This window comes from Hemibagrus wyckioides, linkage group LG18 (genome assembly GCF_019097595.1).
Source record: "Hemibagrus wyckioides isolate EC202008001 linkage group LG18, SWU_Hwy_1.0, whole genome shotgun sequence".
In the NCBI taxonomy this organism is placed as follows: Eukaryota; Metazoa; Chordata; class Actinopteri; order Siluriformes; family Bagridae; genus Hemibagrus; species Hemibagrus wyckioides.
In genome coordinates, this window is record NC_080727.1 from 4,780,001 (window position 1) to 4,797,016 (window position 17,016).

Here is a 17,016-nt window from a genome sequence, read left to right on the forward strand (position 1 = left end):
CACAATTCTCACTTAATCATCCTCCACTTATATTCACTTACTCATTTACCACCATACAATACTCTCTCTCCCTCTCTCTCTCTCTGTCTCTCTCACTCACTCACTCACTCACTCATTCATCTACCACACATTTCCTCACTCACTCATTCATCCACCCACCACACAATTCCCCACTCACTCACTCACCCACTCCCTCACTCACTCATCCACCACACAATACTCACTCACTCACTCACTCACTCACTCATCCTCCACACAATACTCACTTAATCATCCGCCACTTATATTTACTCACTCATTCACCACCATACAATACTCACTCACTCACTCACTCACTCATTCACCACCATACAATACTCACTCACTCACTCACTCACTCACTCACTTATCCTCCACACAATATTCCCCACTCACTCACACACTCACTCACTCACTCATCCTCCACTTATATTCACTCACTCATTCACTCACTCACTCACTCATCCTCCACACAATACTCACTTAATCATCTGCCACTTATATTTACTCACTCATTCACCACCATACAATACTCACTCACTCACTCACTCACTCATCCACCACACAATACTCACTCACTCACTCACTCACTCACTTATCCTCCACACAATACTCACTCATTCAATCACTCACTCATCCTCCACACAATTCTCACTTAATCATCCTCCACTTATATTCACTTACTCATTTACCACCATACAATACTCTCTCTCCCTCTCTCTCTCTCTGTCTCTCTCACTCACTCACTCACTCATTCATCTACCACACATTTCCTCACTCACTCATTCATCCACCCACCACACAATTCCCCACTCACTCACTCACTCACCCACTCCCTCACTCACTCATCCACCACACAATACTCACTCACTCACTCACTCACTCATCCTCCACACAATACTCACTTAATCACTCACTCATTCCTCCACACAATACTCACTTAATCATCCGCCACTTATATTTACTCACTCATTCACCACCATACAATACTCACTCACTCACTCACTCACTCACTCACTCATCCACCACACAATACTCACTCACTCACTCACTCACTTATCCTCCACACAATTCTCACTTAATCATCCTCCACTTATATTCACTTACTCATTTACCACCATACAATACTCTCTCTCCCTCTCTCTCTCTCTCACTCACTCACTCACTCACTCATTCATCTACCACACATTTCCTCACTCACTCATACATCCACCCACCACACAATTCCCCACTCACTCACTCACTCACTCACCCACTCCCTCACTCACTCATCCACCACACAATACTCACTCACTCACTCACTCACTCATCCTCCACACAATACTCACTTAATCATCCACCACTTATATTTACTCACTCATTCACCACCATACAATACTCACTCACTCACTCATCCATCACACAATACTCACTCACTCACTCATCCACCACACAATACTCACTCACTCACTCACTCACTCATTCATCACACAATACTCACTCACTCACTCACTCACTCATCCTCTACACAATACTCACTCACTCACTCACTCACTCACTCATCCACCACACACTACTCACTCACTCATTCATCCACCACACACTATTCACTCACTCACTCACTCATCCTCCACACAATACTCACTTAATCATCCTCCACTTATATTTACTCACTCATTCACCACCATACAATACTCACTCACTCACTCACTCACTCATTCATCTACGACACATTTCCTCACTCACTCATTCACCACAACACAATACTCACTAACTCATTCATCCACCCACCACACAATTCCTCACTCACTCACTCACTCACTCACTCTCTGACTCACTCATTCATCCACCATACAATACTCACTCAATCATCCAGCACACAATTCCTCATACAATCACTCACTCACTCATCTACCATACAATACTCACTCATTCCCTCCTCCACCAAACAATTCCTCACTCACTCAATCATTCATCCACCACACAATACTCATTCACTCTTTCATCCACCCCACCATAATTATTTACTTGCTCATCTACCACACTATACTCACTCAATTAATCAATCATTCACCACAAAATAGTTACTCACTCACTCCATAATTAGTCACATACTCTATCACTCCCACAACCTTACTTGCTCATTCACTCATTCATCACACCATACATTACCATTCACTCACTCATTCATCACACCACACATTCCCATTCACTCACTCATCACACCACACATTCCCATTCACTCACTCATCACACCACACATTACCATTCACTCACTCATTCATCACACCACACATTCCCATTCACTCACTCATCACACCACACATTACCATTCACTCACTCATCACACCACACATTACCATTCACTCACTCATTCATCACACCACACATTCCCATTCACTCACTCATCACACCACACATTACCATTCACTCACTCATTCATCACGCCACACATTCCCATTCACTCACTCATCACACCACACATTCCCATTCACTCACTCATCACACCACACATTACCATTCACTCACTCATCACACCACACATTCCCATTCACTCACTCATCACACCACACATTCCCATTCACTCACTCATCACACCACACATTACCATTCACTCACTCATTCATCACGCCACACATTCCCATTCACTCACTCATCACACCACACATTCCCATTCACTCACTCATCACACCACACATTCCCATTCACTCACTCATCACACCACACATTACCATTCACTCACTCATCACACCACACATTCCCATTCACTCACTCATCACACCACACATTCCCATTCACTCACTCATCACACCACACATTCCCATTCACTCACTCATCACACCACACGTTACCATTCACTCACTCATTCATCACACCACACATTCCCATTCACTCACTCATTCATCACACCACACATTACCATTCACTCACTCATCACACCACACATTACCATTCACTCACTCATTCATCACGCCACACATTCCCATTCACTCATTCATCACACCACACATTCCCATTCACTCACTCATCACACCACACATTCCCATTCACTCACTCATCACACCACACATTACCATTCACTCACTCATCACACCACACATTACCATTCACTCACTCATTCATCATGCCACACATTCCCATTCACTCACTCACTCATCACACCACACATTCCCATTCACTCACTCATCACACCACACATTCCCATTCACTCACTCATCACACCACACATTCCCATTCACTCATCCATCCATCCATCACACATTCCCATTCACTCACTCATCCATCCATCACACATTCCCATTCACTCACTCATCCATCCATCACACATTCCCATTCACTCACTCATCCATCACACCACACATTCCCATTCATTCATTCACTCATCCATCACACCACACATTCCCACTCATTCACTCATCCATCACACCACACATTCCCATTCACTCACTCATCCATCCATCACACATTCCCATTCACTCACTCATCCATCACACCACACATTCCCATTCATTCACTCACTCATCCATCACATCACACATTCCCATTCACTCACTCATCCATCCATCACACATTCCCATTCACTCACTCATCCATCACACCACACATTCCCATTCACTCACTCATCCATCACACCACACATTCCCATTCATTCATTCACTCATCCATCACACCACAGATTCCCATTCACTCACTCATCCATCACACCACACATTCCCATTCACTCACTCATCCATCACACCACACATTCCCATTCATTCATTCACTCATCCATCACACCACAGATTCCCATTCACTCACTCATCCATCACACCACACATTCCCATTCACTCACTCATCCATCCATCACACATTCCCATTCATTCACTCACTCATCCATCACACCACACATTCCCATTCATTCACTCATCCATCCATCACACATTCCCATTCACTCACTCATCCATCACACCACACATTCCCATTCATTCACTCACTCATCCATCCATCACACATTCCCATTCACTCACTCATCCATCACACCACACATTCCCATTCACTCACTCATCCATCACACCACACATTCCCATTCACTCACTCATCCATCACACCACACATTCACATTCACTCACTCATCCATCCATCACACATTCCCATTCACTCACTCATCCATCACACCACACATTCCCATTCAGTCACTCATCCATCACACCACACATTCCCATTCACTCACTCATCCATCACACCACACATTCCCATTCATTCACTCACTCATCCATAACACCACACATTCCCATTCACTCACTCATCCATCCATCACACCACAGATTCCCATTCACTCACTCATCCATCACACCACACATTCCCATTCACTCACTCATCCATCACACCACACATTCCCATTCACTCACTCATCCATCACACCACACATTCCCATTCACTCACTCATCCATCACACCACACATTCCCATTCACTCACTCATCCATCACACCACACATTCCCATTCATTCACTCACTCATCCATCACACCACACTTTCCCATTCACTCACTCATCCATCCATCACACATTCCCATTCACTCACTCATTCCCATTCACTCACTCATCCATCCATCACACCACACATTCCCATTCATTCACTCACTCATCCATCCATCACACCACACATTCCCATTCATTCACTCACTCATCCATCCATCCATCACACCACACATTCCCATTCATTCACTCACTCACTCATCCATCCATCCATCACACCACACATTCCCATTCATTCACTCACTCATCCATCCATCACACCACACATTCCCATTCATTCACTCACTCATCCATCCATCACACCACACATTCCCATTCATTCACTCACTCATCCATCCATCACACCACACATTCCCATTCACTCACTCATTCACCATACCAGTGTTCACTCACTCACTCAACAACACCATACTCACTCACTCACACATCCATCAGACTATACCAATCACTCACTCACTTGTCCGCATGCCATACTCTCTCGCTCTCCATGCCTGACTCACCCAGCTAGGGCAATCTCGCACCATCACTCGGACATCTCCGAAAACTCTAGACTGGTACTCCATAAAGGCTGGGTTCAGCGGGTGTCTGGAAGGAGTAGCGGACGTGGGGTCCAGCTCTCTGGCACCATGGCCAAGGTAGCTCCACAGCAGCCCGCCTTGCACCTGTGCTGGAGCAGCCGGCTCCTCTCCGGACCCTACACCTCCAGGACACTCGCTGCCCAGGGCCACAATGTGGACAGACCTGCATAGAGGATGGCAAACACTGAATCTTGCACTGGAGAACTTAAGGTTCTGTGCTTTAGTTAGAATAACATATAGATGTGCTTTAATTATTAACTATGCCTGTTACCATGTAACTGCATCACATTGTGTCATTGAAGGAATGACAAGACAGTGTCAATGGGTCATTTATTATTATTATTATTATTATTATTATTATTATTATTATTATTATTATTATACCTGCAAACACAGTTCTTTAGTCATAACTTACATGGTCCCCTGAGCTGAGAGCATGAAGCTTGGTGAGCACGTCCTCAAGCGCCACGTTTTCCCATCAGACGGGGTTTTTTTTTCCGCAATCAAGCTCGACCGCACAAATCCATCGAAATCCACATTAAACGCGAACCCGAGCGAGTTCCGCCGTCTCACGTCCCGTTCCGGCATTCATTCTTCTCTGAACAAAACATACAAGCCCTCGTTGAAGAAAAAGTGTGTGCTGTGCGCAATGCTCCAGTGAACAGACCGAAATGAGAAGCTCCCCAAAGCCCGCGTGCAGACCCCCGCAGTGTGCGGCGCTACTACAACGCGGGCAAGCAAGCACAAGTTCAAACCCCAAACAACGTGGAAAATATATATATATATCCAGCGCCGTCGCCGTCGGCGCTCACACAGAAAACACACCAAACCCCCGCGAGATATTAAACCCCGAATCACCTCCGAGCCTGGTGGATTGAGAGAGAGAGAGAGAGAGAGAGAGAGAGGAATAAGAGGAGGAAATGAACGGACAGCAGCAGCAGCGGCTCTGAGTTGGCACTCCTGACTCAGCACTCAGACTATTGCAACACATCCAAACAACAGCCTCGATTCCACCACCTCAGTGCCACCAGAACAGCAGTCTAATTATAGGAACATGCAATGAATTTAAAAAACACACACAATAGAATGTTAAATGCATAAAAAGATAATGATATCCGGATCATATGAATTATTTCATATATCACTCAAAAGCAAAACCCTGTACACATGATCATTTACTTCTATCATGTGGCAAATGCACGAAAGCATGCATATACAGATCACCTTAAACATCAACCCAGAACAGGAATATTGACAAAAGTTTCGGGACACCCCACAAATTCATTGAATTCAGGTGTTGTTTTTCAGGGGTTTGGGCTCGGCCCTTTAGTTCCAGTGAAAGGAACTCTTAATGCTTCAACATCCCAAGACATTTTGGACAATTTCATGCTTTGTGGGAACAGTTTGGAGATGACCCCTTCCTGTTCCAACATGACTGCACACCAGTGTACAAAGCAAGGTCCATAAAGACATGGATGAGCGAGTTTAGTGTGGAGGAACTTGACTGACCTGCACAGAGTCCTGACCTCAACCCCACAGAACACCTTTGGGATGAATTAGAGCGGAGACTGCGAGCCAGGCCTTCTCATCCAACATTGGCACCTAACCTCACAAATGCACTTCTAGAGGAATGGCCAAATATGGCCCATAAACACACTCCTAAACCTTGTGGAAAGCCTTCACAGAAGAGTTGAAGCTGCAAAGGGCGGGACAACTCTATATTACATTCACGTGCATGTAAAGGCAGACGTGTGCATGTAAAGGCAGACATCCCAGTTTTGGACTCCGCCCAAGCCCTGAAAAACAACACCTGAATTCAATGATTTGGAGAGGTGTCCCAAAACTTTTGGCAATATAGTGTATGAGGCTCCAGTGTGCAAAGACTCACCCAGAATAGACCTGGAGTACCTGGATGAAACTCCCTGAAGCGTGGGGAGAATATGCAAACTCCATACACACACAGGGCGGAGTCGGGAATCAAATTCCTAACCCCAGAGGTGTAAGGCAAATATGTGAACCACTAAGCAATATACCATACATAATAGGAATATTATCCAAAATCTAATGTTAGAACCTAAATGGTGTAAATAAATGTGCTAGGCAGATTTTAAATTAATAAAAATCTTCAGTGCCTTTTTGATGAGGATTCCTGGTTACACCCTGTAATGTTTATTTGATGATTTGTTCCTGCTCAGCAGTTCAAAACTGGTTTGAAAGTCATGAGTATTACATTTTTCATCTTAGATTTGATCATTTGATTTGATTCTGCTCCATCTTTAATTAGACGAGATTTACTGACCTCCCATGTGCTTTTTCTGTGGTCACTTTTAGAAGACTCACATAAAACAGAAAGTCATCGTGGGCTAGTGTTTATTATTTCCACATGAAAGAACATTCATGTCCTTTTCACAGCGTTCCTCGACCCACTAAACTCTCCCACTCCACAGGAAGAAAAAGGCCATTATCACACAAACTGTGCATGGAATTATTCACTGCTGGGTTGCAGGATAACAAATGCAGCACGTCCAAAACACAAACCCAGAATAGGGTCTTTGACCCAATAATACACACTAACGTCCCTGATCGATCATGAGGATTTAGAGAAATAATTGATGCAATCCTCTTCCAGTCTACTGTCAGCCAAGAACTGGAATCTGAAGCTACAGTGCTGACACAAAGGCTTACCAAAACTGGACAGCTGAGATGGATTTCCAATCATCAACTGTCCATTTTCACTGAGCCATTGTCTGTTGTAGGCTCAGATCCCTTGTAGACAACCTGCCTCTATCAATCTACCATGTCATGGTACTGGTAAAAGTGTTTGAGATCCCACTTTTTTTCCTGTTCTTATCTTTGATTTGAACATTACCTGAAGCTGTATCTTCATGATAATATGCATTGCACTGATGACACAGGATTGGCTGGTTGGAGAACTACCTGGATAAGCATATGTACTGGTGAGTGTATATGTATATTACTGTATATTAGTCCAAGTAGATAGTATCTCTAAAGCCAATAAATCATTCTGTTTGCCAATTTTAACCAAGATCTAAAAGCTCGTGTTGTTTCCCATTTCTAAAATATGATCCCGAAAGCATTGCATAGCTGGAAATTCTGCTACATGGCAATAGAGATGAACTTTTTGAAGGTGAAGGATTAGCATTTCATACTAAAATATGTCACTCGTGGAGTCACTCAGTCTGGACTGAATAGCAATAAGAATAAGACTGCAGTGTGTCCTTGAATTGCGCTTTCGGCTAATCAACAATCTCACTCTACACCCAGGCACCAAAAAAAAACCCAATTATTTCACTCAAATTAAATTATTACTCAATTCCTTATGCTAGATTTGGATGCTGAAACAAACACAGACGTGTAAGATGCAGTTACTACAGTGACATTACACACAATCACTTCAAGAACACACAGTCGAGTGACACAGCACTATTTTACACTTGCAAAAAAGCCAGAGAAGAGTCTACCTCTGATGGCTCATTTTCCATATTCTTCCTAGGAGGACAGATTAGATTCAAAAGAAAGAAGGAACAGTTAATATGATGAGGAGGTGTTTGTTTCGCATTGCAGGAAGAAGCCTCCGCTGAGGGAACAGCTTTCCAGCACACAAAGCTGGTTCTTCATTGTTGAAAGAAAAAAAAAAAACAGAGAGTCTAGTTAAGGAATGACGGTTTATTTCCACAGACATTAATTGAAACCAACGTTAGCATTAGAAATAAGCATTGTTGAGGTAATAGAGGAATAAAACACTTCAGGGCATGCTGTTATGGGAAAATAATCAACTCCTGGATGGGAACGGCCCTCTGCGTCACACTATCCTGTCAGTGTGTTTTTCTATAACAGCACACATCACCGTGTTTTATATCTTATATAATAACTGTAATGCTTAAAGAGTGCTGACAATCTTTAAAATGAAAAATAAAAAATAGCTAGCATTCAATATCTGTTTTTTATCCCACAGTGTGTCCTCATGCATTCGGCAACTTAGCTGCTCTTTGATTTAGCCAATTCTAATTCCTTCGCTAACTTCAGATCCATTCTACCCTGCTCACTCTGATAATAGTCTGAGTCGATCCACGCGGGGGCTTCAGACAGCGTCACGTGGATGTCCCCATCCACCTCAGTCACCTTGTGTACTCGTTGCTTGATGCCTTTGGACCTCCAGCAAGGCGGCTGGCTTTTGTCTTTTGGGTTAGTGGTGTTGTAAAGACCCTCGCCATCCGCCAGGCTGATCTTGTATTTGTGCTTCGGGCACACAATGCAGAGCTTTTTGTCGATTTCCTGTGTAACAAAAAAAATCATTTCAGGTATGATCTCAGTCAAAAACACAGCCATATTGACTTTTAAGTGAACGTTTGCTAATGAAAACTCACCTCAATATCTCCATCCAACAAAGATCCACCTGCATCTGTTAGGAACAGAGATGTTATTAATACACAAACTTGATTCATGCGTGTTTTTTGAAGTCTCATCTTGTTTGCCAGTTCTATGCAACCGTTTGGTAGAGTCACTATATTTCATTAACAAACTTAACCCAAGCTGTTTGGTAGAGGCCTGTATTTAAATAATTATGGGGTCTGTTAAAAAAAAAAAAAACAGTTATATATTGTTGTTGAATTAAATAAAAATGCAAAGTAAGAATTTTTCCATTGCTTTGGACATTAAAGGGTTAAGAGCACTCAAACGTCTCTATATATCAAATAATACTAACAAGTTCCTCAATGTAAATGTGCAAAATCCTGCCGGGACAGAACAGCTTCCTTCCTGAAATCAGACTCGGATCTGTCTGAGACATTAAGACACTGATGACTGATTAATAGCAGCATTCGTGTTAGAACAGGACTGAAAAAACTGTTTCAGACCACATACAGACTCTGTATTATATATAGTCAGAAATCACATACAAATAACAATCAATTAGAGTTATAAACCATGCAGCAAAATTATTATTATTTAAAAAAATAAAAAAACAGAACATTCGATGGTTATTTCCAAACAACAGGCTAAAAAAATTGTTTTAAAAAGTAATTTTGAGAATCCATGATTCCAATGACTGGGTGACATTTACATTGGGAGCTTTTTCTATTTTACCCATTTAACATCTTGTGTTTGTAAAAAAAAAAAATGAAGAAAATAATAATAATAATAATAATAATAATAATAATGATAATAAAATATTATTATTACTATTATTTTTGTCATTTTGTTGTTATTATAGTTTTTTTTACAAATATAATAATAATAATAATAATAATAATAATAATAATAATAATAATAATAATAATAATAATAATAATAATAATTACATTTTAGCTCACACCCACTCAACACTATTACCTCTTTTAATAATCCACAAGTCACATATTCAGCAGAAATTTGCGTAATCTCAATTTCCTGAAGATCCCAAGATGAAGAAAACGACATTGATTTACATGCTACATTTTTTCCTTTTATTTTTCCTTTATATTTTATTAAGATATTGTGATATTGACCGATAAGATCACTGTGAAAATATAAATATTTTATTTATTTATTTATTTATTTATTTTTTTAAGTCACTCATGATTAAAGTCTTCATGGTGTTAGGATAGATGCTCGTTAACCACATTTTGTGTATCTCATACAAACTTATTACTCTCAATCCTATTGTTTATTGAAGAGCCAAATTTATTGAGATTTTGTTGATTGATGTGAATGTTTCCTTGGATCTCGAAGAAATATTATTTATAAATTAAAATGACATTTTTTATTACAAGGGCTAAATAAAGCGGCAGTACACAAATATAAAGTTCATACCTACAATACACCCAATTTCCCAATAATACTGGCTTGTATTGTGGGAATCTTTCTTACCCACTCAGCCCTAATTGACATTCTAATCTCGTAAGGTTCAAGCTGAAACACAGAATCCTACAGGGAGCAACAAGGTTGTTGATGCATAAGCTTATATACACACAGTACAGCATGGCTGTAAAGCCTTCAAACCGTTCGTTAGTCTTTGATCTCTTGGTTAAACTGAATTCCAGGAATAATGGACTAAAAATAAAAACGCTTGATGATACACATCTCCCAGTGGAAAAACACAAACACATGAAGTTTCATTTTCCTTACGGTAGCAGTGTTCGTCCATAGCGTAGAAAACTCCCTGGTGATAAATGACAAACACGAACCGGTCAGCTATGCTGACGCTGGTGCGTTTGGCCTTTATGAGGTCTTCCTTCTTCCCCACTAAACACGATTTTCCAGCTCCTACAGGTGTCTTTTCCGACATGGCGGCAGAGAGTCTGTTAGGAAGAGTTCACATATTAGGAATGTTTGTTCATAATGATCTTTCATAACTTACACACACACACACATACATTGCTTTGTAATTATTCTTGTTATTAAATGCTGTTTCTTTACACAAGCACTTTTACTAGATTTCATGGTGGAATGCGCATATAAATGCTTCTTATAAATGCATCCAGTCTGCCTTGGCATTGAAGGGGTTTAGAACAACATGGCTGAGACTAAATTGCAGGTTAATTACATTTAATTTGAAATATCATTACTGAAAGGTATTTTCTGAAGTCTTTTGACCTGACGGTTGAATTAATCAAACAAATCTAGACTAAACAATCTGCAGACACTGCATTTTAGTATATATTTCTTTCTACTGTCCACAGATATGCTTATTCGAGTTGCCAGCTCAGTCACTTTTAAGCAAAGAAATTGATCAAAAGATCTACAAATAATATAATAGTGTAATAGAGTATTAATGACATAAGAGCTATTCAGTATGTATCAGAGTAAAGTCATTCATTTGCTGTAGTATCTTGTGTTATAACATGTGAGTATAACAACCTAATCCTGTTATAACATACCATAGAGAATCATTAATACACTACACAGTATTTTTTTAAATAAAATATTCTTTCTTAAAACAAGCTTATGTACAGTACTTAACTAGAAATGTGATCAATCTATACAGTAAACAATCTCTATGTAGTACTGAGGCTTAATCATTTGTTTGTGTTTCAAAGCAGGGGTGGAAAATTAATGATAACTTGTACTCTGGTAGAAGTATAAATAATGTCTAGCCAAAAATGTACTGAAGTTAAAATCAAGTCAAAAGTAAAAAATGTGACATACAAAATAAAAAGGCCACAGCTGAAAACAAATCAGTATTTTGTTCCCTCCATTAACTCATGAATTGAACTTAACATACATGGGATTTTGAGTACTTTGAAGATCTAAATAAAATGTAAGGAGTCAAAAAATGAAGGATTTCTTGGAAATGTTACAAGAGCGCAAGTATTCACAATCAGCAACACTTAAGTAAAGTATGAATAACTCATAACGGTAATACTTTAAAAGGAAAATAGAAATTTTCCACTAGCGAAATTTTTTTTAGTGCTTTCCCTAGTATCTAGTCCTTCTAAACTGCTTGACAAAAATATCAAGACTAAACTCGAACTTGAAGCACTACGTAGATTTGTTTTAATGAATCACGAATAATAATCAACTGTAGTTGTTTTTACCTGTGTTTGGTTCCCAGCCTGCTGCATGAGAGGACGACGGACGTGAGTGGACGCTCGGCCGGTCTAACGCAGCTGTTATCAGAGGAGCCTGGTGAAGAGCGGTTAGGCCTATCAGCCCTGCAGATCTCCCTCACATTATCTTGCTTCAACACAGAGGGTTGAGCTCCATGTACACACATCCAGGGAACATTTTAATTCATCCCTAATTCATCCATAATGTTTATCACTTTTAAATTGGCATAAAATACACCATAGAGATAAACGTTTCTCCTCTGAGACATTTTTGGATAAACGTTCTATAGCTGTGAATCTTAATTCTCTCTGGCACTATTAGTTTTTATAACACACCAGTAGTGGCTGTGAGTAACCTCTCTCTCTCTCTCTCTCTCTCTCTCTCTCTCTCTCTCTCTCCTCAGCCAATCAGAACACAGTGCTTAAGTACTTCTATATTGTAAGACACCACATTATAGGGCCATATCTTGTTTGTTATAAGCTCATAATAAAACGATAGCATGACTGAAGACGTCACAATCACAGAGACCCGTTTAGGACTTATTACGTCAGCTCATGTCAGACATACATATTATGACACCTCGGGGGTGAAATTTACAAAATGGCTAATTGTACCACCTCATATTTGATTTATTATTATTATTATTATTATTATTATTATTATTATTATTATTATTATTATTATTAGACTTTATGGATTTTCAAATCCACCTGAGAAGAAGTAACACAAACACCACAATACGATCAAAAGCTCGTAGAGGGGGGATTTTAATCGTCATTTTTACGTCTAAATTAATCCAACAGGGATTAATGTAATTGCTGTGTAATCTGAAGTGAATTTTAATTTATATCTTGCCACTCAAGTGCGCATACTAGAGCGAATGACATGAAAGGGAAACGGAAATAAAGTATTCGTGCGCGTCAATGCATCACAGCATCTGCGCAGTGGAAGGTTTTTCCAAACCCGGTAGTGGATCTCCTAATTGTGCGGTGAATCGATGAACTAGGCACGCCGTGTATCCAAAATAATACTGCGAAGCTACTTTGACGTGAGTACACTGTAATATTTGTGCAATCGTCTTAATTGAGGACAGGAAAAACTCGGAGAAATAATAAGATAATAATAATAAATAATAATATTGCTAAAGAGGCTAGCTCCTGCTAGTTGGTTAGCCATGTGTTGTGTTGAGGGTGAAGGCAGGAAATGTATGGAGCTCTATGAGAACAAGCTGAATCGGTGTGAAACCTTTTTCTCAGGTGTTTTGGAGAGATCAGATCACTCTGGGCAGCTTAGAGACAGGTTTATTTGACAGTCGACAGTTTAACTGGCTTGTCATTAAGGAGTGACTTGTGGAGTGGCTCACTTCTTCATATGTGCATTGTATTAGGAGCTTCATTAGGAACTAGATAACAGTGTGGTTTAATAGACATTGTCATAGAGCAGCTTTATGACTTCCAGAAATCTGGATGTGGATTTAAATCCCTAGATGAGCAAGCTAGGAAGAAAAACAGATGAGCCTTTCTCAACCTTTTCTAGATGACACCAGATAGTGAGTTTGCTGTTCTACATGTGTAAACAATAACAAGTAAGATCAAGAGCCAAGAAGCTTTTATTGTCATTTCAATCATATATAGCTGCCGCAATGCACAGTGAAATGAAACAACATTTCTCCAGGACCCTATACTGTCTTTTTGTCTCACTAGGTTGCATTTTATGTTGTACTTTCAGTTTTTAGCTCTGTGTTGTTTTCTGGGATGAGCACAGGGCAGGGAGTTATGATTACAGCAGCAGTTCCTGCGTACAAGTCTACAGTCCAAGAAGTGAGAAGATCCCCTGAAGAACGGCTAAATCAGCAGGAGCCACACCTGATTCCACCTGTATTATCAGTAGATTTTGGGTTTCGGTAGACTCGGGTGTGGCCTCGGTTCGGACGGAATTAAAACCTGCATCCACAATGACCCTTATTATTTAAGATTGGACACCCCTGGACTAAATACTGGTTTCTGATCAACTGTAAACCCTGTATAGCCTTCAGTTTTTTCACGGCATGACTTTCCTTTTAATTGTATTAAAAAAACGTGCACTTCACAAAACAAATCCATCTGCTATAATGGAAACTATAAACTAATGAATACCAGTTTTAATTGTTGTAATGTTGGGTGGCTTAGTGGTTAGCACTATTGCCTCACAGCAGGTCCAGGGTTCGAAGAGGCAGGGGCCTTTCTGTGTAGCGTTTGCATGTTCTCCCTGTGCCTGCGTGGGTTTACTCCGGTTTCCTCCCACAGACCAAAAACGTACATTAGGTTGATTGGTAATTCTAAATTGCCCATAGGTGTGTGTGTGGTTGTCTGTCTATATGTGTCCCTGTGACGGATTGGCGACCTGTCCAGGGTGTACCCCTGCCTTTTGCCTCATGTCTGCTGGGATAGACTCCAGCAGATCCCTGTGACCCTAATTAGGAATGAAGCAGGTATAGAAGATGGATGGATGGAAGTTGTAATGTTGTGCATTTATTATATTATAATGTAGAAAATTGATGGACGTTGTAATGTTTTGCATTTATTATATTTTTTGGAAACTTGCAATATCATCAATCCTGGGGAAACGCTATTTTTTAAGGCATTATGGGCTCTGTAAACAAAGATGAAACGAATAACATGGACATTAATGGTCTCCCTTTCTGCGCTAGGGTTCAGGGATGTGTGCCGTTGTTTAGGGGATATTACTTTGGAGAGAAGATCAAAGACATGAACTATATGTTTTTTTATTTTAAAACAAATGAATAACATCACCTGATTATACCTTTAATCATGGATTGCATCCATATCTCCTTTGATTTTGAAATCTTTTCCTCAGATCATGACACTCCGAGCTTGTGGCTTTATAATATTCCGCCGCCTGGCACGACGTCCTTTCCCAGACAACATCGAGTACCTTCTCCTGCAAACCTCATATGGAGAACACCACTGGACTCCACCTAAAGGTGCTTATCACACTATCCTCTTTGTCATATTGATAGATTTCTGCTTCATTCCATATCTTAGTGACCTTTGTGTCCTGTAGGTCACGTCGATCCTGGAGAGGACGACCTGACCACGGCGTGGAGAGAGACGCATGAGGAGGCGGGTTTGGGTGAAGAGCATCTGCGTGTGGTTGATGGCTTTCTGCAGAGATTGCATTATCAAGTGCGGGGTAAGGAGAAGGAGGTCCTCTATTGGCTGGCTGAGCTTCGTGACCCCGGCCTTAAAGTCAAACTGTCGGACGAGCACCAGGACTACCGCTGGGCCAAGCTGGACGAGGCGTGCAGGCTAGCGAAGTATACGGATCTACAAGACACTCTCAAAAACGTGCAGCACTTTTTGGAGAAGGCAGAAAAGAAACAGTGACCACTGACTCCACACTGATGAGATTCTCAGAAACTGTAAATATTGAATATCGAGACTGTGTTTTTAATTTGCCTTTACGATGATTTACATTAATTGTGCATCTTTTATGTGCTATAACTCGTAATAAAGGTGTCCTTATGTAGTTTTTATCAACACTACAAATGCTGCAAAAATCAAATAAAGATCATTTGCTTCGTCAGAGATTTTGGTCTATGTGCCATCAAACAGAAATGAAGGCATCTTGCACTCTAATGCCTTTATGTTGGAAAAGATAAAAAGGTGATAAAGGTTACATGTAACCTGAAATGGATAAAAAGTATGACATATTATGAGTATGAATATTGTAGCTGATTATTTTTGCAAATTATTGTCATGTTGTTAATATTTGTAAATTTAGTGTATAAATAGATAAGGAATATATACGGTTTGCTGTTATAGAAAAATAATCAGTGCTAGGATGCTCTGTTACTGCGTTACTTTTATCATTTTTCCGCATTCTAAGTTCCTTTTATCCCACACAAATTTGCCACTGTTTAGATTTTTCAAAAAGGTATTACAGAATTACATCATAGATTTTTTAACCAATTGTCTTATTAATTTAAAGATCTAATTTAATTCATGGCATTTTCTACGACATTAATCATAAACTGACAAAATTGATGACGGCATTCTCTAATTAATACAGAATACACTAAACAGGCATAACATTATGACCACTTAGGGACCCTGACTGGTCTGCGCTTATGCAGCCCCATACACAACAAACTGCGATACACTGTGTGTGTATACTGACACCTTTCTATCAGAACCAGCATTACTTTCCTCAGCAGTTTGAGCAACAGTAGCTCGTCTGTTGGATCGGATCACACGGGCCAGCCTTCTCTCCCCACGTGCATCAATGATCCTTGGCCATCCATGACCTTGTCACCGGTTCACCACTGTTCCTTCCTTGGAGCACTTTTGATAGATACTGACCACTGCAGGCCGGGAAC

General features: G+C 40.5%; 3 protein-coding genes across 5 annotated transcripts in view; 1 reads left to right on the forward strand and 2 right to left on the reverse strand.

Annotated features, from left to right (window-relative positions):
- The window catches only part of rhobtb3 (Rho related BTB domain containing 3), a 33,502-nt gene extending 27,450 nt beyond the window's left edge, over nucleotides 1-6,052 (reverse strand). Inside the window, exons 1-2 of one of the 3 annotated variants that reach the window (XR_009207254.1) lie at nucleotides 5,506-6,051; nucleotides 5,013-5,253 (exon numbers count right to left, since the gene is read on the reverse strand). Coding sequence is in view for 2 of the 3 variants with exons in the window: in XM_058415990.1 (XP_058271973.1) it covers nucleotides 5,013-5,253; nucleotides 5,506-5,678 (414 nt within the window). In the remaining variant the exon portion in view is untranslated. Of the gene's footprint in view, nucleotides 1-5,012; nucleotides 5,254-5,505 lie in introns of all 3 variants that reach the window. The other 2 variants (XM_058415990.1, XM_058415991.1) reach the window with 2 other exon arrangements.
- Nucleotides 6,053-8,743: 2,691 nt separating this feature from the next.
- Nucleotides 8,744-12,914, reverse strand: rfesd (Rieske (Fe-S) domain containing). The gene is made up of 4 exons (XM_058415375.1): nucleotides 12,626-12,914; nucleotides 11,217-11,389; nucleotides 9,479-9,513; nucleotides 8,744-9,386 (listed from the first exon to the last, which is right to left on the reverse strand). The coding sequence occupies exons 1-4, from the start codon at nucleotides 12,802-12,804 to the stop codon at nucleotides 9,090-9,092; spliced, it is 684 nt and encodes a 227-aa protein (XP_058271358.1). The 5' UTR covers nucleotides 12,805-12,914; the 3' UTR covers nucleotides 8,744-9,089.
- Nucleotides 12,915-13,537: 623 nt separating this feature from the next.
- On the forward strand, nucleotides 13,538-16,227 carry nudt2 (nudix (nucleoside diphosphate linked moiety X)-type motif 2). The gene is made up of 3 exons (XM_058415376.1): nucleotides 13,538-13,686; nucleotides 15,495-15,621; nucleotides 15,702-16,227. Exons 2-3 carry the CDS (start codon nucleotides 15,498-15,500, stop codon nucleotides 16,022-16,024), a joined length of 447 nt encoding a protein of 148 aa, XP_058271359.1. The 5' UTR covers nucleotides 13,538-13,686; nucleotides 15,495-15,497; the 3' UTR covers nucleotides 16,025-16,227.
- Nucleotides 16,228-17,016: the final 789 nt, after the last annotated feature.